The following is a 23,199-nucleotide window of genomic DNA, read 5'->3' as shown; positions in this document are numbered from 1 at the left end:
AGTACTAAAGGAGCTGTAAAATCACTTAACCATTATTGTGATAAGACTCTCTATCCCTGTCTGTCTCTCTCCCTATTCTCCCTCTTCCTCTCTCTGACTAGCATCATCAAACAACATTCCATCTTCACTCAAAATGTGTGTGTTAAAGGTGCTCAAATACATTAATAAAAACAACACATTCATGCCATACCTTAATAGGTATTTACTACTCATAGATTTATTTAAGTATAAAAGACATCATTATGTAGGAAGAAAACTGAAAACTAGTACAAGAATCTAACCTAGTTTTGAAAGCAAGATAAATACTGAACGCTACGGTCACACTTTCATATATAATATTTTCTCAGGACTTAATTTTGAGACGGAATATTCAACTATTGAAGTATTAACATTATTTCAAGGAGCTAATTTGTCAACCAAAAAGTTCAATATACACTGTACTAGGTTTACTATATGTTCAACTACTGTCATTCCATTTTAAAACAGGAAAATATTACAGAAAAGAGCTTTCTATAATAGCATCATTAAACATGTTAAAGCAAAGATACTCGGATATATAACGTCTGTTACACAACATTTTACGCTATTACTACGGAATGTATAATCCAAATAGTTAACAACATGGATCTAGATTTAGAGTATGATTATACATTTTTTAGTGCCTAAACTAGATTCATTGAACTTCCAACATCACAGACTTATCACATTTTTAAGAGTGACTAAACAAGCTTTGTCCATCTTGTGTCATATCTGTCACAGACAGGTAGATTGAAATTTCTCCTCAACCATAAGATGGACTACTGTGGAAATTAACGATGTATGTGAATCACTGGCTGAACTATGATTAGGCACTGTTAATTTCCTTTAAAATGTCTTAAAGTAAATACATATATATATATATATATTTCGAGTAGTGCCCAAAGAGAAAGAACTAAAGAAACCTTAAGTAAGATCCTTCCTTTGCCAACATCAAAAAAAAAAAAAAAAATTCTTTCCATTTGGCATCACTAACCTTTTTCATTTCCTGTTACAAATTGCACATTTGGCGCAAACAAAAACAACAACTACACACCCACACTATAAAGCACTATCAACTTATTTTGTTGCCATTTTTCAGGCACCCAAATATTCTACATGTACAAGTATATAAAATGGAAAACAACGAATACTAGCAGCAAAAAAGGCAAGTAAGGTTTAAAGCTAATGTTGAATTTCTGCAAAACTAAGAAGAAAATCTGTGATTTTGAAGAGAATTGCTTGGTTTTTTAAATTATATACTTTAATATCTTATTTCACCACCATTTTGGTGATAAACGTGTAAAACCAATACACTTTATTAATTAGTACCATACATCGAACTTAGGAATGAGCTGACATGCCCCAAACATTCACAAAATTAAAGTCACAATTTAGTTCTCCTCTACAATGTATAGGAAAGACGAGATATCTTACGCTAAGTAAGCCAATAATTCTCATTTTCTGAATATTGAAGTGTACCGTTCACCATAAAATATTGTTAGAGGTTTCATGTGACTACATCTTGTTTACAGCTTACATCTAAATCTAGAATGATTTTCTAATTAGGAATATTCAAATCAGGTGTTAAAGTTGGTTTTCATGGCAATGCACAAGAAAAAGATCTCAACTTGCTATCAAGTTTTGAAACAAAATCTCTCTAAGCCAATCAGGTGCAATGATTTCAGTAATTTCATTAGCTACAATGTACCATCAATCACTGTGAGTTCTTTTTTGATAATAACTGTCCTAGAGCAGGGCCTAGAACTTCCCTCTTGTACACTGTCAAAGACTCCTACGTTTACAGGAACATTGGGCACCAAGGCTTTAAACCTCCAGGTTATCATTTCATGTTTAATTTGAGTGATCTGACATTTGCTGCGGCGACAACTGCTCAACTCCATCAGAAACACAGGCTTAAGGTTAGGGTTATATGTTAGGTGTAGGGTTATATGTTAGGTGTAGGGTTAAGGTTAGGGTTATAATCAAGTTATATGTTATGTTTAGGGTTGGGGTTAGGTATATTGGTGGGGACATGGTCAGAATTTGGGATTTTGGTTAATATCGTAATTCATTCAATTTTTATTTTTGTCTTCTTTACCAAGGTAGCCACCCTGGAATGAATATTGCTCTTTCTGAGGGCCCTGTGATTTTTATTACCCCAGCAATGCCATGTACCGAGTTAACCTGATGACTACATAATTCAATCATAGCCATACGTTTAATACAGGGGTCACCAGGTTCCAGTAGGCAATAGGTTATTACGCCTGAAAATAAGGGAAGGATCTGGGCTAAATACCTTCTCCAATAATATAAGCATTATGAAAGCATTGAACCCAGGACCTTCTGTACATGTACGTGAGTCAAGAACCTTAACCAATACACCACTGTGCTCCCACTGGAATCAACCGTGGAGCACCTTTCGCCAAAGCAAGTGTCGTACAACCCTATATCTTCCTGTCTTCCGCTGCAGATTTGGCCTTCTCCATCACCAGTAGCAGGTGATCACAGAACTCCCGGACTGCTCCCTTACCTCCCTTGCTCTTGGCCACAAACTTGGCCGTGGTGGTGATCTCGTTCTGGGCGTCGACGGGCGCTCCTCCGATCCCGACCGTCTTCATGCAATCAAGGTCCGGAGTATCTTGACCTGGTAATAGAACAACGGTTGTTTATTTGTTTTTTGTTTTTTTGTAAAAAGGTCTTTTGAAATGTCAGCCAGCACTTTGAGATGGTATATCAGGGTTCCCATGGAAATTTGAGCATGACTTTCCATGACATTCCATGACCCATTTTTTACCCTTCTAAATGGCCAGATGAGTTCCATTTTGGAAGTGGATGCAGCATCCAAGCAGCATACGAATACAAAGCAGTGCTCTATATATCATAACATGTTTGTGATAGCCTCTGCCTCCCCTTGAAATTTCTATGACTTTCCCTGACTTTGGGAGATTCTTTTTTTTCTTCTTCATTTTTCATAGCTTTCCAGGTTTTTCCATGAACTTTGGAACCCTCAACAACATAGAGATATATTTTCATTGACAGTGCTTTGCAGGTTTTGTTGCTTTGTTGTTGTTTATTCATCTTTATTCAAGAAAGTATACATATAACATAATAATAAAGATGTGACATAAAACCCAGGACAGAGATTTGTATTACATTAGATGCATCTCATGCAGGGTTAAACAATTACAATACACAATAACAAAACAGAAAAGAGAACATCATAACGTCAGTGTTTTAAATGAAAACATTAATAATTCCTAAAAAAATAACAAAAACAAAAATAATTATATGTTATTAGTTAGCAATGCCTCATAATACATTAATACATCTCTTCTTAATGAGTAATCAACCACGGGAACCTATCTCCATAGAAAGAGAGAGAGAGACAGAGTTGAAGAGGGAGAGAGAGCGAAAGAGATAGATATAGAGAGAAGGAGAGAGAAGGAGAGAGAAGGAGAGAGAGAGAGAGGGAGAGATAGAGAGGGAGGTCCCGTTATAACAAGTTACATACGTATCCTAATTTAAAGTAATTACACCTCCAACTGTTGTAGTGATTCCAAGTGAGTTCAGATTGGCTGTAAAAAACAATATAAGCACACAGAATATACTTTTGAAATATTAGTTTTCCCAATTACATAATTATGACACACCTTACATTTAGGTACCGTCATCATATCTGTCAATATATTAGCATGCGTAATCACACCACGAGAACCTATCCCCATAGAGAGAGGGGGAGATAGAGAGAGAGAGAGAGAGAGAGAGAGAGAGAAAGAGAGAGGTGAGGGCAAGAGAGAGAAAGAAAGAGAGAGGGAAAGAAAGAGAGAGAGAGAGAAAGAGGAAGAGGGAGAGAAAGAGGTCTCGCTATTGCAAGTCATACCAAGTAGTTAAACCACTTACACTCCCAAGTAATGTTGTGATTGCCAGGTGCGTTCCGACCGGCTGTAAAATATAACATACGACCCAAACAGTACGGTTTTCAAGATTTCATTTCTCAGTTGTGGATACCTTACTTTGCATTTACATGTTTTCAACATATCTATAAGTCTTTTCTTGTTGTCAGGAGTTATCAAACCTCGGGAACCTATCTCTACACACAGTAATTTGGGAGTCCAGCCGGCTTCTGAGATATCATGTATTAGTCCGGCGTACCTGTCGAGCTTTCTTTGGTGGGCCTGTTGAATGTTGGTTTCAAATGGAATTGTCAACTCAAATACTAGTATTTCCTTTTTTCTAAAATGAATGAAACATAAATCAGGTCTTTGTTGTGTTGGAACAATGGTTGGGGGAACCATCCCTCCACTGATTGTCTCCCCTTCCACGTCAGCATACACTTGGTGATCACTATCAAGGCCGTTCTGTTTAATGCTCTTTAGCAGATTATGTACAATGTTATTATGACGCCACGTGTATCTAGTTAACATTTCCTGACAATTATTCAATACGTGATGCAAAGTACCTTTATTCGCTTACCCCATCTATACAAGTTTTTATTACTCGGCAGACTATCAATCGCTGCATTTATTGCAAATTTCATAACTCCTTGTGGTAGATTGAAGATGATGGACTTCCACGACAAGTCACAGTTTTCTATTTCTAGTACCTTCATGAATTCACCCTGGACTAGGAGAGGTTCTATTTCATTTTTCCACTTTTTCCTGCTTTCCTCTTTCAGGTTCGTTTTGACTGATTTTTTAGTATCTTTCCAATTCGTTTGTAAACTGGTTTGATGAATTTGGTGTGCAACCTGGATTGTAGATGACTTTCTGGTCCAGTTTTCCTCTCTGGCCAGTTGTTGATCTAGGGCATGAACTACCATTTCGTCGCCTTTAACTTTCGATCTACTGTAGGCAAGGCAATGACATGTTTGGTAGAGTTCAGAGATAGTGAGAATATTAAGCCCCCCTGGGGCATGAACTACAGCAATATTGGCACCACACCGAGGGATGCCCATCCACTTTTTAATGTATTTGTCTAGAAGTGTATCTAGTTGTCCAAGGTGAGTTGCATGAAGGTCATGTACAGTTAATCTCATAGAGGAGAGAGCATAATCATTAAGGATTCTTAGCTTATACTCGTTTTTTATGTTTACACTATCTATATTCGTGAGGGTACTATCAACCTTATCACGGATGAAATCATATGTTTCTGAAGTCTTCATCTTGAGAGTAATGTGAGATCCTAGAAATTTAATAGGATTATTTTGTACAGATGCAATTTGTTCCCTAGCTAAGGAAAAATCAATAACTGTTGGTTTACCGCCTGAAATTGATAAGGAACGACACTTCTTAGCTTAGACTGTTAAGCCCATACTACTGAGAAGTTTATCTACTTCTTGAACAAGTTTTTGATGATACCTTTTATTTCCAGTTATCAGGTTGAAGTCGTCGGCATACGGAGTAGTTATTAATTTTTGGCCGGCGAAATCGTAACCATATTGCTGCTTCTGGGTTTCAAGATATTCAATAATTGGGTTGAAGCACATGAGAAATACAATTGGGGATAGAGGGTCTCCCTGAAAAACCCCTTTCCTGAAAGCAAAGCGTTCCGATTGCCACCCCGGACCGCATACTCTGCCATTCAGTCTTGAGTAGAGAACATCAATGTAACGGGCTACTGGTTGTGGTATTGCGTAACGGCTTAATGACGTAGAGATCAGCTGATGACTCACGCTGCCAAACGCGTCAGCCAGGTCGAAGAATGTGATGTGCAATGTTATTTGTTTACATCGAGCATGTTTCAGAATTTCATGAACGACTTGGTTGTGTTCTATACAGCCGTTCACTCCGTTAATGAATGCCTTCTGGACCCGTTTATCTATGAATTCATTGGCTGTGAGATAGGTTGACATTCTCTCCGATAAGATCTGATTAAATATTTTACCAATGCAACACGTCAAAGATATCATCCGAAAATTTTCTGGTTTTGTTGTTTCACCAGATTTGAAAATTAAGGCAACTTTTGATTCGGACCACATTTCGGGGGGATCACCACTTTCCAAAATCTTATTATATAATGTTGCCAGGAAGTGGTGGGTACAGTACAAGTGTTTTAGCATACCATACATCAGACCATCATCACCGGGTGCTGATCTTGCTTTTTTCCGTTTCAGAACATTCTTAACATCCTTGGGTTTGAACGAGTTCATATCGAAGCTTTGGTAATTTTCTGAATTCACGTTAACGTACGGGAACCAGGACAACGACGTAAGATCAATAACATTGGGGACGCTGTACAAAAATATTCGTCTGCTTCCATCTGAGAAAACGTTGGCCGAGGTAAATTTTCATGTAACGAGCCATTACATACTTTCTTCAAGAAATCATAGAAGTTATCCCAAAATCTTTTCTCCAAGTGGGCTCTAGATTTTTTGTCCCTGTGTTCCTTTGTTTTTTTCTTTAAGTGCGATATTGTTTTTATTGCAAGTTTAAATGCTTCCTGGTCCTCTTTGGTCTCATCTTTGCTGAATGCTTTTTTTCGTAGTAGGTTTTTCCGTTTCCTAGCCTGAGTAAGCGTTTTGGGTTCGTGTTCAATATACATCTGGTTGGTTTGATTTTCGAGAAATTCATTTTGCTCCTGAAAATATTCAGTCACGATATCGACAAAAGAGTTTGCTGCCACTTTAGGGCTAACAATGTTGGAGCCAAGATCATAATGAAGGGGAGCGGTGCGATCTTTCACAGCTAGGTTGTGAACGTTCCATTCAGAATCACTCAAGTATGGGATAGTGAATCTTTTACCTTCTGTTCTTTTAATGGCAGCAATGCAGAGAATGACTATTGAGAGTACGTACGTCCATGGTTAGGAGGCCTATATATCAAGCGAGTCTAAACAAAGAAGCACGCCTGACGTAGCGGCGCAATGGAAGGTAATCTTCCGATAGGTGTAAATGATTCACAGTGAGATTTTTGTCCTCGTAAAATATCAAAATATCCACGATTTCGCACAATAATTGGTCTGCAAAATACCGGTATACGAAGAGCACAATACAAACTCACAAGAATTATCACACAAAACAGAATGAGGGGCAGCCTGCTGACAAAATTTGCAAATTTGCAGTGGTATCCTGGAACCGTGTCAGTGGCGCCGTATCCTCGAATTCGTAAAGGCCAGATGAGTTCCATTTTGGAAGTGGATGCAGCATCCAAGCAGTATACGAATACAAAGCAGTGCTATATATATCATAACATGTTTGTGATAGCCTCTGCCTCCCCTTGAAATTTCTATGACTTTCCCTGACTTTGGGAGATTCTTTTTTTTCTTCTTCATTTTTCATGGCTTTCCAGGTTTTTCCATGACCTTTGGAACCCTCAACAACATAGAGATATATTTTCATTCACAGTGCTTTGCAGGTTTTGTTGCTTATAAATAATATGTTGGGATTTCAGAAGAAAAAAATACCAAGGGCAAATTCGCCCAGACAAAAGTACAAAAGCATACTTATAGCCTGGTAAATTGCCTCAGATTCTGAAACAAAATCCCGGATTTAACTCATGCTGCAATGATAATTATAAACCTTTAGGTCAGTCAGGAATCCTATGACTTTTACAAGCCGATACCCTGTCTGATTATCAAGATGTTTACGATTGGAAATCAAAATTTAATTTTTTGTTTTACTAATGGTTTTTCTAACACTGCAGTCTATTAGGGAAAATGAGTACGGTAAAACCAGTTACTCAAAGATTTTCACTTTTTGAGGCACTTCATGATCATTTTGAAGCGCAATTTTTTTAGGGCTTCAATATTACACCATATCACAGACACTGATAACACGTAGGGTCATGAATCTCAGATGTCACATTGTTAAACGATGCCTTTAAGACGTACCCATATATGCGACCTGACTCCAATCTAAATCAAGTCCTTTTCTCCACTCATTCAGCAGATCCACCTTGTTCTTGCTTTCTGTAGCCATGGCGATACCAAGCCGAGCTGCCAATTTGGTGGTGACAGCGTTCTCCTCATCTGAAAGATCGAGAATGGGTGCAAAATTTACAGAAATATTTCACCTTTGTACAAGATTCAAGTTTAAAGTTTTAATGCAGATATTTGTTTGGGTAGTATTCCAGCCAGGCGCCATTTTACACGCGCGCACATACCAATCCAACCACATTTAATAACGTTCGCATCCTACCGGGTACCCATTAAACACCTGGGTGGAGAGTGACAAAAGTAGATTAATGTCTGGTCAAAGGATATATTAGATATTCAAACTTTCACCTGGATTTTTTAAAACTCATTTTGTACAACAGCTGGCCAAATTAAAACATTAGTACCACTGTACCGGTACATGGCTTCAAAATGTAATTCATTGCTCACGCACAGGTGTTTCTAACACGAAACAGTACATAAGCTTTGTGTTAATTATATGACTGGTAATTGCAAGACAGTGCTATCATCATTTGTGAAAAGACTTTAACTCTTATTGCCAAGTACAGTTGCAGTTATTAGTATATACATGTACTATATCTCATATTTTCTAATAATTTTGTGATGCAACCATGTATTTTACATGTTGGTCTGTTTTGTTTATCAGCATTCTTGCTGAATTTCGACAAGGGGGGAGTTGGAGAATATGACAAATTGAGACAATTTACAACATTTCACAGCCATGGATAAACTACATGTATTTAACAAACCTGTCTAAATTTTAGTTTAGATATCCAAAATCAAGAAAATCAATACACAAACGGGGGAGAAACAAAACCTAGAGGTGCTAATATTGAGTAAACAGAACCAAAGTGTATTTCCTACAAGTCCAAAGTTCAGTTTGCTCAACAAAGTATGCACACTGCCACACTCTGGAATAGAGACACAAGGTGATGGTAAATATTGGCAATAAACAAAATTGGAATCTCGGCAAAAATACCAATGGTACATAGTATGTATACATGTATACTAGCTGCATCGGTGCTTCGTGGCCCCGCAGTCATACTTGATGCTATGCCCCTTGATGGTGGTTTTGTTACAAAATTTCAAATACATACTGAAGTGGAAATGGAGGGGGCACTTAACCCTATTTAGCCCCCGGGGGGGGGGGGGGCTTTAGAAGCCCCCCCCCTGGACATTTTTCGCGATAATTTTTTAACGCAAGAAAACCTTGCACTGAAATTTTGTGACTTTTTTCTTTCAGGTCTGGCGCATCTTTTGAAAGAAATTTTTCGAAAATCGGACCTACCATTACAAAGTCACGTGTCACTTTGTCTTTGCATGTCAGCTCGAACATCGCTCATTTTTGTGATTTGTGTACAAAACATATGGAAATCACAGTTTTCAAATAAAGAGATAAAACATTGGTTATTTGGTCTTGTTTATAGTTAAGATGTTTATTTCGGGGTCAAAATAGTTGAATTATAGTTGGAAATGAAATAAAACAACAAAAACAATAAAATACATAAGTTAAAAAAACAAAGAAATACATAAGAAATTATCAAAACAATAGATAACATATGGAATAACCCTGGTTTTTCAATTTTTTGTATTGTTTTATTATTTCAAATGGTCTAACAAATATATGTAGTGAGAAAAAAATGCTTAAATATGAATAATGTCTGATTTATGGGCAAACATGTGAATTTGATGACCTTATTTGCATAAATTACCATAAATATGCAAATGAGTGAATTTTTCAAAAAATTGAAATTACCATAGTATTCTATACACTTCACTTGACATGTATGCAAATTTTTGTGGCGATCGTTCGTTTCACAGCCGAGATCATAGGGGGGGGGGGGCCTTAAAAGCCCCCCCCGGGCTATGCAGTTTCAAAATAGCCCGGGCTAAATAGGGTTAATGATGAATAATATGGGGAAATAATTTAAGGTCTCCATGGAAAAACTTGTATGATTTTACTGCGAGAAAGCATGAATATTTACAGCATTTTCATGATTGCTTTTGATATTTTGCCTCTTCCATAAAAGATCAGTGTCCTATCTACCGACAGATTGCAAAGGAGTGAGGTCAAAAGAAAATAGAATTGTTTTCTTTTTTAGACTGCATTATACAAATGTAACTTTTATCATTATTATCATCATTATTTTTTTAACCCTTAGTATGCCTTTCTGTTATAACTGTTTGTTTAATACAAAACATAAAATCCAATCCAATCCAATCACGGGTCACAATATGTTATCCCTCGTATTTACATACCAGCAATGACCCTGACTTCTACGCCTTTCTCTCTCAGATGTTTGATACCGATGGAGTCGCTCAGGCTAAAAGAACGGAACTCTTCTCCTAAAAAAAAAAAAATTATAAAAGAGAAATGTGAATTAGTGGCATTGTAATCTACTTGATGGACAATGGTCAGAGGACTTCCAGTCAGGGCATTATAATTAAGTCAATTTCAATTTCAATTTCAATTTATTTATGCTTCCAACAAAACATTACAAATTAATTAAAAACATTTACAACAAATGTAGAAATACATATTGGACCAGAGGGGTCCACTAAAAAGCAATGCTTGTACAAGTGTGAACACCTCAAAGACAATTAACCAGTTAGTAGATACTGTACGATCTGAGCATGGGAAGAGATGAAGACTGGATACATGCTCAAGAAAGTTAGGTAATCGTTATTCATATATGTACCGACGGTACATTCTATGGATTACAAGTGAAAGTATTCTTCTCAAGAGGGCAAACAAAAGCTTTTAATGAAGAACATCCAAGAATTTGGCAATGATTAATCTAAAATACACAAAGGGGGACCACTCCATGTGTAAAAGATCCATGGGTATTAGGGGGTCATTTGTACCAAAGCTAACTATGAACTGGTCCATTATCAACAGCATCAATCCATTATCATTCTTTTAGATAAAATGGCCATATGCAGATTAAGGAAATGTTGGTCATTTATAATTTTTGCTGTAACCAAATACATTATTTTGTCATCTCTCTAGGATCTACGGTAATTGTTCATATTTGTGATCTACTAGATACACATAATTACAATCGATTACAAAATTCCAAGGGATTTCCCCTTGAGACCCAGGTCTTAGTCACAGTCTGCAGATAAAAGTCAATTGCCAATTTGAGATTCACACAGATTTACTTATTTCATATTTCAAACCTTCATAACTTTCTTATTACTGGTCCGATTTATTCAACACTTTCTTCTTTTTTTTCCTTCTGCTTTCATACAAATGAACTCATTACAAGGGTGGGATTGCCTCAAATGTGGCTATTAAAGCCTCACTGCACTACTTATAGCTACTTGTGCCCTCTATATAGCAAACAATGCCTAATAGGTGACCATTGGTCCCCCAAGATCCTCTTTTTCTTATGTTAAGTGACAGCTGATTTGATGAGATAACCACCTGTCAGTGACCTTGCAGGGTGGTCTAATCCATCCTGTAAACTAGTACAGATGGGCTTTAAGCTATTATACATTACCTGTTGCAGTAAAATTGATTTGGTTGTCGATGAGGACGCCGTCTGCTGCGAAGACCACCAGCTTGACACCCTGGGGCTTGGTCTTGCCAAAGTAGCCAAACTTAATCACTCGCTGCTCTGCGATGGGCCAGTCGATGTCGGTATCGATGTCCACGCTGTACTCAGGCTGCATCTCACAATAGCCAACTCTAGAATAAACACAAAGTTAATCAAGAAAAGGATGAGTTCTGGGAATGGTGAAAATCAATTTGTGGGCTTTTTCAACCTTTTATGTTAGTGTGGAATCGTGTGTATACAAAAATGTCTCCAGGAAAGGATAGCTCTTCAAATGCCCTCATATTTGAAATAAGACAAGTAACAGTAACAGCTGTGGACCACAATTTCCTGCCACATTTTTGTGTAGTCCCATTATACATATTTCTGAGTACAGAGCATGTAAGACTTAGCAAGACTGGGCCAATTTCATATATCACTTCCACGATTTGTAAACCTTGCAGTATATGCCAATACTTATGGGTTACATTATCAACCTTTTCCAATAACTTCCACACACTTTCTTTCACAATGCAACCGGATGACCAGAACTATTTTTCTTTGAACTTCCTCAAGCATATAAAGCAGTCATACATTGAAATTCATTGTAAGAGTATTGTGTGAGAGTGATTCATTCACTTGACCCTTTAAAATAAGTTTCAAATCTCTATCCATGCAGTACATGTTCTTAGGCAAGGCATTTTATATACGATTGTCTCTCTCTACCCAGGTGTTAAATGACTACTTGGCAGAACATGTTCCTTGAAATGCGGCACTGTTCATAGGTGATGGCTTTCAGAGCTGAAGCACACCATCTCTGATTGGTTCGTGGGTGGAAATGGAGAGCTTTCGAGTGTAACCTGCATATCTGTGGCTCTTCATCATAATTTTTTTACAGCATCAGGATGATAAAATTTCTCCCAATTCCATGAAAATTAGCATTACTGAAATCCAAAGTACACACAGTCAAAGCCTATCCATAATATGTATTTCAAAAAAGTCAAGGAAAGGATTTGAAGGTAACCAAAGGTAAATGATGATGTTGGCGGTAGGGGGTGTGTAATTTCGGTAAAAGTTGTGAATTATATACCTCTCTTTACAAATCTAGCCATCTGATTGGTCCAAATTGGAGTTGTGATTTTAGCCATGCCCGTAACGGTTAATACATGTAGTTCATGAGTGAAAATAGTACCGGGAAAATAGTAAAATTTTGATGAGATCTCTATTGGTTTATGTGTTAAAACTTACTTTGTGTGAGCACTGATACCATAAAGTGCTTTTTGTCTGCGATTCCCTTTCAGTCATCTTTCCAGCGAAGATTAACAGACAGTGTCTCAGATTTTCTGTGATGTTTTAACGATCTTAACTCAAGAAAAGGACAAAGTAAGAATTTGTGGTAGATTTCTGTGTCAATTTGGTATATAAAAGACATATTGACTGCTGGCGCACCTCGAGATATGGCAGGATGCAACATCCCCTTGAGCCTATAAAAACAGCCAGACCTCTCATAGCAGTCGATATATCTATAATATTCTAGACTTCACCTACTTTCCACCCTGGAAGAGTCCAGCCATCAAGAGTTCTCTTGTTGCAAAGTAGAAGGATCCATTCTCATACAGCTCGCCGGCCCAGTCCTGCCTGCGTGGCCTCTTAGCAGGGTCGAGGTTCTCAGCCTTTGTACTCACAGCTGCAATAGTAATAATAATAACGACAATAATAATTATGCTAGTGATAATAATAATAATAATGATAATACCAAGAGTAATAACAATAATAATAATAATAATTATGACAATAGTTATAACAATATAATTACAATAATAATAAAAATAATGATACTACTAATAATTATAAGGAAAATGATAATAATAATAAAACGAAGATGAAGAAGAAGAAGAAGGAAATAGAAAATGACTTACCACAGCACACTTGCGCTTGGACATTTCCAGTCAACATAGAAACCACTCAACTGTGAAAGTTTAAATTTCATTTTCATTTTCATTTCCATTTCATATCTTCCCGATGCAAATTTTCACATAGATATTTGTTTTGCCCACCTTGGTCTATAGGGGTCTCGGTCCATCGGAAGAGGTGCCTCCTGTTGACGGCAAACACCGAGTCGTAGCCCAGGTTTCTGATCATGTGACAGGTCCTCTGGAGGTGGGATGGATGTAGGCAAGGAGATGTGCACTGGACGTTGGCTACAAACTTGACCTCTGGTCAGTGAAATAAAGCAAAATAAGAATCATCATAATATAGTAATATTAGCTAGTTCTTAGCGCTTTTCAGGACCGAAAGCCCTCTCAAAGCGCTTTACAGATATATACATTATTACCCCGGTCATCGGATTCAGGCTTTCCTGCACACAATGTATGCACATTTTCTTCTCCCTGGGGAGCATTCCAGCCAGGCGTCATTTTACAAGTGCACACTTGCTAATCTAAGCACATTAACTTTCGCATCCTACCGGGTACCCATTCAACACCTGGGTGGAGAGTGGCAAATGTAGATCAATGTCTTCCACCAGGACATTAGTGCCGCGGTGGGACATAAGGTAGGCAAGGGAAAGGGTCGAGGGAGTGGTGTGCAATTCAGCTCTGGGAATCTTCAAAGAAGCTCTGGAAAATAGAGAGGACTAAACTGCCTGTATGTGCATAGCCCAATGTGGCATCATGAACAATGATGTCAGGGAGCAAAAAGGCAGGTTATCATTAAAGGCCAAAAATAATTTTCCCTCCCTCCCTCCCTCCCTCCCTCCCTCCCTCCCTCCCTCCCTTCCTCCCTCCCTCCCTCCCTCCCCCCCCCCTCCCCCCCCCTTCCTCCCTTCCTTCCTCCCCCCCTCCCCCCTCCCCCCCCCCATACCTGCCAACCTCTGGAGTTCAAAAACTGTTTTCTTTATATTCAAAAGTTGTATTTTTACTGACAAAAGTTAAATTCTTAAAAATAAACACAGCCTGTTACGCGGATCAATACCTCTTACAGAACTTCCTACATATAGGAAGAAATTTGTTATGGATCATTGGTTGAATATGCATGATTTCCTCACGACTGGTGTGTTCGATGAACCAATAAACATCAACAAATTGCCAATGTGAGATGCTTGGAGGATACTTTACAGGACAGAATGGGCATTTTGCCATTCAAAATGGCACACGCACACACATAAAATACTTTTTTTTTTAAATTACAAAAAATAAAATTGTTTTGTTTTTGTTTTTGGAAAATATTATTTTTCTGAGGAAAATTGTACTGTGGGATGTGCTTCTAAAAAATGTACGAAATATGACTAAATTGTACTGGTCGGCAGGTCTGCTCCCCCACCCTGCCTCCCTCCCTATATACCTACCTACATGTACCTTCCTAATATTAGACGACTGTGCATTTGCATCGAACATGAATGATTTAAAGTAATTGGGGTTTTCTTTTCACTTAGTCTTTTTATTTTGTTTCTTTATTAACATGTTTTTGTTCGTTTGTTTTCTTTTTCCTCAAGATTACATTTAAACAAGAGCTTTCATGGACAATCTTCAATACCTGGATGTTCCTTGAGAAACTCTTGCATAGCCTCGATGGAGGTGGCTTGGTCCCGGGCAGTATGGGGGCTTCTCATGTGTACCTGGGCACCCCATTCCTTGGATATCCTGGCAATGTCAGCATGATCTGTTGACACCCAGACGCTGTCAAATTCTGAAGGAAACATCAAAACCAATTGCCAAATTATTATTTCAAAGATACATGGATTTGTTAAAAGAGTTCAGTTAATAATAATAATACAATATAGTTCCATCTTATATAGCGCTTTTCAGGACCGCAGGCCCTCTCAAAGCGCTTTACAGATGTTTATTATTACCCCGGTCATCGGATTCAGGCTTACCTGCACACAATGTATAAACATTCTCCACTCCCTGGGGCAGGGGCAGCAGAAGGGTATGGAAAACACAAAAGAGATTCACTTTAAAGAATAATCAACTGAACATACATGTACAATAACAATTTTGCAAGGAATGCTTTTTGCAATGGGAAATCCCCATAGAGCTCCCACAAACAAAAACCAAACAAAATATTTGTTATGATTTTGCACACATTGATCTCATGAAAAAATGCAGTTATGTCATGTCAAAAATAAGATATGATAACACATAAATATTGTCTAGTTCTTAGCAACAGATTGATAAAAAAAGTAATGTACAATGTAGGCAATACATGTACATTTAGGCTCAACATGAACTGATTTTTGTTTATGGGTAAAGACTATTTGCCCATAATGTTGTATACAAATTACAGACCCAAATATGAAAGAAATATCCTGAACTACAAAGGAATAATGCACTTTTACTTATTACTTAATAATACGATTGGAGAAGGGCCCTTAGCCTTAGGGGAAGACAGTATTAATACTGATAAGACTCCCCTGGGTTAAACGTACATGTACATGTACATGATATATATATATATATATATATATTACATGTTTTTAATAGTTTAAACAATTGTAGCAATAACATTCCTGAGGAAAGATCTAAGTGAAATGAAATGAAATGAAATGAAATGAAATTGTAGTACATACATGTATGTCATGTAAATGTATAGGACTATTAAGAAATTCACAAGGTTAAGATACTGACAGAGATAACGGTATTGTTCGCTGAAAATCCTGTTTTAAGGATAATACACAAGCATGAATTTAACACAGCTGAGTCCACAACTTGAATTTGTGGAAGTTTCGTTGTCAGCATGATCAATAACCATATGTATATTGCATACAGTACGTAGGCTGTTATTTCAATCAATATTTAAAGGGATTGGGTATCTTTGCCTCAGATTCTAAACAAAATCCTGGGTTTAGCTGATGCTGCAATCATAATTATAAACCTTTAGGTCAGTCAGGAATCCCATGACTTTTACAAGCCGATCGAATCGAAATTTCATTTTTTGTCTTCCTAACATTTTTATAACATTACAGTCTATTGGAAAATATGAGTATGGTAAAACTTTTTAGGGCTTCAATATCATAGTACAGCGGATAAGCTCCTAATATAATGAAAATTGTGCACTTTTTGAGAAAAGCATGAAACTTCTAGCGTAGTTAGTTTAGACCATAAGATTTATTTTCAGATGTGGAGGGAAGTCAGATTTGACATCTGATGACCCTGAGAGGTAAAATCCAAAATGGCAGCTATTCCTCATGGTCTAATGTACAAACACACTTAACTTTTGAACCAAATAGTCCAGAAAAATGTTTAAGGTGTCATTTCCAACTAACTTGGGGATGCCAATTCATTTGGTAATACTTTTGAGATCGCTTGAACTTAGGGTTTTGCATTTAGGTCAAGGTCATGGTCAAAATTGACTAAAAAATAGCAAGTTTTGAATGGTTACAAAAAGTTTTCCCATTTATTTGTCATTTGTTCTCTCTTATGTTCTCAAATTTCTTTAGGAATTTACGCACCTTAATCCCTTTCAGTGAGTTTATTTCACATTTTGATTTGACCTCTGATGACCCTGAGAGGTCAAATAAAAAATGGCAGCTATTCCTCATGGTCTAATGTACAAACACACTTAACTTTTGAACCAAATAGTCCAGAAAAATGTTTAAGGTGTCATTTCCAACTAACCTGGGGATGCCAATTCATTTTGGTAATAATTTTGAGATCGCCAGAACTCGGGGCTCTGCATTTAGGTCAAGGTCAATACAAGGTCAAAATTGATTAAAACATAGCAAGTTTTGAATAGTTACAAAATGTTTTCCCATTTTTTTGTCCCCTTATGTCCTCAAATTTCTTTAGGAGTGGTTCCCCTGCATAGTCCCCCACCTTAATCCCTTTCAGTTAGTTTATTTCACATTTCGATTTGACCTCTGATGACCTGAGAGGTCAAATAAGAAATGGCGCCAGTCCGCAGCACGGTCTAATAATTGTACAAACACGCTTAACTCTTGAACCAAATAGTCCAGCAAAACGTTTAAGGTGTCATTTCCCACTAACTTTGGGATGCCAATTCAATTGGTAATACTTTTTAGTACGCCAGAACTCAGGGCTTTTGCATTAAGTCAAGGTCAAGGTCAAAATTGACTAAAAAATAGCAAGTTTTGAATGTTTACAAAAAGTTTTCCCATTTTTTTGTCCCCTTATGTTCTCAAATTTCTTTAGGAGTGGTTCCCCTGCATAGTCTCCATCGTAATCAGTTAGTTTATTTCACTAATTATAGCACCAAACCATTATTTGTCTTGTAACTGACCATTTGCATATAGCATGGTCAGTGGGCAGCTACATGTAGCAGCGCTCAAAATACATGGGGGCGGTGGGCGATTCGCCCCCGTGAGCTACATAATCGCCCCCGTCAGGTTGCTCACGGGGGCGATTGCAAAATTAAAAATCGCCCCGGTGGAATTATAAAATAAAGATTATCTTTTCTGTTATAACTTTAACACAATATTGAGTTTCAATTTTCAAACCTTAAACCAATGAAATGGAACTAAGATTAGCATGCAAGATTTCTCGTTTTATGAGTAGGCCTATTATTACCGATTCAGCTCGCAGTGCAGTGCCGCCGTCAGCAGTGGTTATAGGCCTACTGCGCCGTTAGTAGCGGTGCGTTTGCACGCTGCCGCGCCATGTCTGCTGGAGCTGGAGGTGATCGCGCAAGGGCAGAAACATGGTCATGGCCTGGAGAAGTTTTTCGTTGTCAGCAAATAATGAACCTCGACCAGTAAATCAATATTAGGGACTTTTAGATTTGCACGATGAGAACGTGGACTGCAACGTGTGACCTCCTTTTAAGGCACTGCCAGTGCTTAAAAGGACGTAACACGTCCACGTCCACGCAAATCGAAAAGTCCCTTTTGAGGAGAAGAGGAAGACCAAAATGTCGTTGAATGATATGGTAACATGGGCAGATCTACGGGGGGGAGGGGGGGGTTAGGGGGTTTAAAGATCAGTGTTGTATGCGTATATATTATATACACAGGCCAGTAACAGCTATGTAGCTTGTAAATTTCTAAGAGGGAAAATGCTGATTGAAATGATAATGAAAAAATAGCAAATAATTGAGGAGTATCATACAGTGTAGGTACCAATTCAATGGATATTTGTATAAAAAAAGAGCCCCCGTCAGTAATAAAAGAGCCCCCTTGAGCCTTCTCACGGGGGCTCTTTTTTGGGGGGAGGGGGGGGGGAAGAGCCCCCGTGGACAAACAATTAATTTGAGCCCTGGCAGCTAGGCAGTATCCTGCAAAAATCTCAATTCAAGGCAGGAAAACTGCTCCTTTCCATTACTGCTCAGTAATACTGGTAAGATGTTCTTTAAGTTACTTTGTGTTTTATTTGGTTCTAAGTAATTTAAAGGATCCCTACAGAGTTTGAGGAACAGGCCATAAAGCAAAATAACGGTTATGCTAACACTAGACAACATCACCATGACCAGCAACCTGGAGTGCAGTTAGCATTCTTGAGGATGGGAAGTTTTGACAGTACTGAAAGAGATAGGGAATCCATTTCTAGAAATTGCAAGAAAGGATGCACTGAATATTGTGCTCTTGTTCTGGAGACTGTTAGATTTTGATCGTTACCATTAGGATATACATAAGTTGTGGACAGTGCTAAATACATGTGGATATCTATAGCTGTGGTAATGAACAGGTTTTACATGTAGGTCGTATTTGGAATAGCTTTTTTGCAAATTTTCGTGCTATAACTGTAGCAGACAAATTTGGTTAGCAAGAAAACAAGGCGTCCACCTTGTGCGTTCACAATGAATGTGCATTGTTACAAAATTCATTTTCGTCCAGTAAGCAGCGTAAGGTTAATCCACTTTCATGTGCTTACGGTTAGCAGTGCTATGAAGTAGAAACTCATACATAAGCACAGAACCAGCCGATAAGCAGCTATATACAATTTTGCCCTGGATGGTCAAAGTGGTTGCACACGGGTCTTTTTATTAATTTATAAAATAATGACCCCTTAAGTGTCAAAATAGAGGCAAAGTTTATTTTAAAAAAAAGAAAACATCACTTTTTTGACCTAGTATGACCTTGAACTTGACCTTATTGCAAATCCCTGAGTTCAGGTGATCTCAAAAGTATTACCAAATGAATTGGCATCCCCAAGTTAGTTGGAAATGACACCTTAAACGTTTTTCTGGTGTATTTGGTTCAAAAGTTAAGCGTGTTTGTACATTAGACCATGCGGACTAGCGGCCATTTTGGATTTGACCTCTCAGGGTTATCAGAGGTCAAATCTGACTTCCCTCCACATCTGAAAATAAATCTTATGGTGAAAGCAAACTATGCTGGAAGTTTCATGCTTTTCTCAAAAAGTGCACAATTTTCTTGCTAAGCCGTTGCACTATCATACCATATCACAGACAATGACATAGGGCAATGCATCTCAATATTCTGTATTCCACATATAAAAAGTGTATAAAAATACATACATGTACATGAACATTGACAATTAAATCTACTTTATGTACATGATCATGTCCACTTCTATTTTTGTTTAAACTGGTCCATATTTTGCACTACAATATTGTTGAAGCAATTTGATTCTCAGCCTTCTGCCTAGTGATGTGATAGAAAATCATTTACCATAAAATTGATCTCATTCAGAAAAATATATTTCTGAACATTCAGACTAATTTTATTTGCTATGGTACTTTTTGCTTTTAGCATCCTTTTCGTCATCATCATCATCATTATTATCATGTCATCTCATCGTTAGATTTAATTCAATCCTACTAACACTGATTTCGTTTAATTATTTTCTCCTCCTCCTCCTCCTCCTCCTCCTCCTCCTCCTCCTCCTTCTTCTTCTTCTTTTTTTCTTCTTACTTTTCCCTCTCATCCTCTTTTTCTTCTTCATCTCCTTTTTTGTTTTTCTCTTCACTGCAGACTGGATTATCTGTGATATTAAAACTGCTACTGTGTGCATTAATAGGAGTAAATGACGCTTAGACAGTGGAGACTATACATCACCTTATATAAAGAATCATATTCATAACATATTCGTAATCCACAAAGAGAGTGAGGTGGCATTCTCGTCCACAATACACCACCACGTCCACTACTCATGCATTTACTCCACAAATCATGAGCTTCATTGACATTATCATGATTGTCTGTAATATATGCCATTTTCATAATGTAATCAAATTTAACACACAAATCTTGTTACAAATAATTTTATTCCAATTGTCAGAATGCAAATTAAAATGCATTTATTCCCAATACCGTAGTTGAATGAAATTCAACGATTTATGCATTGAATTTGAATACAATACTGAAATGGTCTATTGTCAATGGAATGGAATGCAGTGCCAATCAATCACCACTGTGACTTCCATACAGTTTCCACCTCCAGCATACAACTTTACATTTACAAGACAACATTCACATTGTACTTAGTCTAGGATTAAACCTGAAAGTGTGTGTGGATGTGTACACAAACAATGAATATGCTATTTCAATGCAGTTGCAAGTTGTTACAGCCACAGTACTATATGGCCATGGGCGTTGTCACCATTTCTAGAATACGTATCGACTAAATGTATGGCTCTGCCTCTAGCTCTGAGTGAGTCTGACCATCAGACTGGAGCTGGAGGCGTGTCATCGGCACACCTACTGTACCTACGGAGCGCTAGAGCACTTACCTCCCGAATCTATGGCGGCGCGAAGCACCCACGCGATGAGGGGTTGTCCAGCTAACGCTTTGATGTTCTTTAATTTTATGCCTTTGCTTCCACCGCGAGCGAGAATCAAGCAGGCAAAATGTCCAGATTTGCGGTTTGAATCACCAGAATCTGACATTGTGATGGTTTTTGTTTTCAGAGATCCGGATAGAAAAGGTTTTAAAACTGCAGCTCCAAAGAGTACAATGAAAAACACTTCGTCTTCGTCACGTAAGCTCGCTCGCGGAATCATGAAAGTGCAATTACAAAGAGGGGTTATTCAGGCCCATTAAACACGTAGTACATGAGTAGTAACTACGGATGCAACTAAATCTTATTAAAAGGTTAAACTCATGGTGAATTTTACAGCATTCAATATCTATTTGAGCTTCAAGTCTACAATAAGCTCGTATTCACCATACTTTAGCATTTCAAAGAATTCACTTTTTTTTTTTTTACACGATTTCAAGGAACATACCATGGACCTTCTACGTAGTAGTACTATGAACATACACATCTAATATACTACAGAAGTATTGTACAATAAAGTATCTCTGTATACAATATAAAAGACTTTGAGCTCGAGCTTGGAGGGGGGGGGGGGGTGGCATTGATAAGTGGTGGTGGTGGGTTGGGTTTGGTGTTTATCTCAGCATCCTTATTATTTTTTCTACCTTTTCATACTCATTGAATTTTTCTCCCCCTTCCTATTGAATTTCTTTTCGGTTGTTTATTCCATGTCCTTGTATGGTAGCTATATCCTGAAGAAAAGGCGTCCCATTGCAGCACAACCCCGCCCCCCCCCCCCCGGAGCTATATAATAGGCCTATTTTTCTAATTTCTTCATGTTCTCATATTATGAGCTTTTTATTAGATCCCATTATGTTTTTCTTTCTCTATCTCTCTCGTTCTAACGGGCGGCTCCTCCTCCTCCGGCTCCTCCTCCTCGAGACCTCCTCCTCCCGTCCTCCTCCTCCGCTCCTCCTCCTCGATCCTCCTCCGGCCTCCTCCTCCCGTCCTCCTCCTCGTCCTCCTCGATCCTCCTCCGGCCTCCTCCTCCTCCTCCTCCTTCTACTTCTGTCCTTTTCCTACTCCGCCTCATCTTTCAGTACTTTAGATTTGTCTTCTTCTTCTGGCTTCGATCGGTATTCTCCTATCTCCTCCTCAATCCGCCTCCTCCTCCTCCTCCTATTTCTTGTTCTTGTTCTTCTTCTTCTTGAGGCCTTCCTCAACTATCTCCTCTTCACGGTTTTCTGCCACGTTTAGTTTCGTAGTTAATATTAATATTTTGTATTATTAACAATCAAATACTCTCGGCATTTGGTTCGGTATATAATTTCCCAAGGCATATTCTCAAATGCCAACATTTTTCATCCATCACTTTAATTCCTATAAACATGATATTAAAGGTTCTTTTCATTGATGTTTTTTGTATTGGTTTAGCTGGCATACGTACTGTGGCGGACACGATTTCGCCACCTTGGCTTGACACGGAATATTTGTCAGGATGCCCCGTGTCGGCCAGGCGCTCTCCGTCCGTTTGGACAAAATATATGCCCGTAGCTTAATGGCTGGAGTTATTAACTGCTCACACGTATCTCAACAATCATTCGTCCATCGACTACAATCGGTCACCTAAACGTCTCGTTCACAGCATCAATCAATTGAGCATCCTTCGAACAATCAATTTCCCTTGTCAACACTTGTCACAGGTTCTCGTCCCTTGGTTTCACTGCTCCAAGAAATCAAACCAATCATGATGTGTAGGTTGAAAGTCTTTATTGCGATCCATTCGACAATTGGGTAAACTCAGTACAAGTACGGTGCAAACTATGTGAGACTTAGCTTAGAGACTTAGGCCAGGCCAACTATCAGGCCAACTATCAGGCCAACTATCAGGCCAACTATCAGGCCAACTATCAGGCCAACTATCAGGCCAACTATCAGGCCAGCCTCGGTGAGGCTGGCCTGTATCGGATACAGTGCAGTGGAAAGCCCTAGATGCACAACCCTGCCCGTACTAAAAATTTCCCTATACATAAACGCATAAAAGAACAATTATGTCCTCGTTAGTAAAACAACACTTCAACAC

The 23,199-nt window shown here is 38.2% G+C and overlaps 1 protein-coding gene across 1 annotated transcript; it reads right to left on the bottom strand.

Annotated features, from left to right (window-relative positions):
• Positions 1-191: 191 nt before the first annotated feature.
• Positions 192-21,365, bottom strand: LOC115923639 (N-acylneuraminate cytidylyltransferase-like). Its single transcript, XM_030984738.1, has 8 exons — positions 21,090-21,365; positions 14,979-15,131; positions 13,502-13,660; positions 12,993-13,131; positions 11,412-11,599; positions 10,168-10,254; positions 7,846-7,983; positions 192-2,662 (listed from the first exon to the last, which is right to left on the bottom strand). The coding sequence occupies exons 1-8, from the start codon at positions 21,358-21,360 to the stop codon at positions 2,463-2,465; spliced, it is 1,335 nt and encodes a 444-aa protein (XP_030840598.1). The 5' UTR covers positions 21,361-21,365; the 3' UTR covers positions 192-2,462.
• Positions 21,366-23,199: the final 1,834 nt, after the last annotated feature.

The sequence above is a fragment of the Strongylocentrotus purpuratus genome, unplaced genomic scaffold, assembly GCF_000002235.5.
Source record: "Strongylocentrotus purpuratus isolate Spur 01 unplaced genomic scaffold, Spur_5.0 spur5_scaffold_14, whole genome shotgun sequence".
NCBI classification, from domain to species: Eukaryota; Metazoa; Echinodermata; class Echinoidea; order Camarodonta; family Strongylocentrotidae; genus Strongylocentrotus; species Strongylocentrotus purpuratus.
Note: the sequence above shows the minus strand (reverse complement) of the source record. Positions and strands in the feature narration are given on the sequence as shown.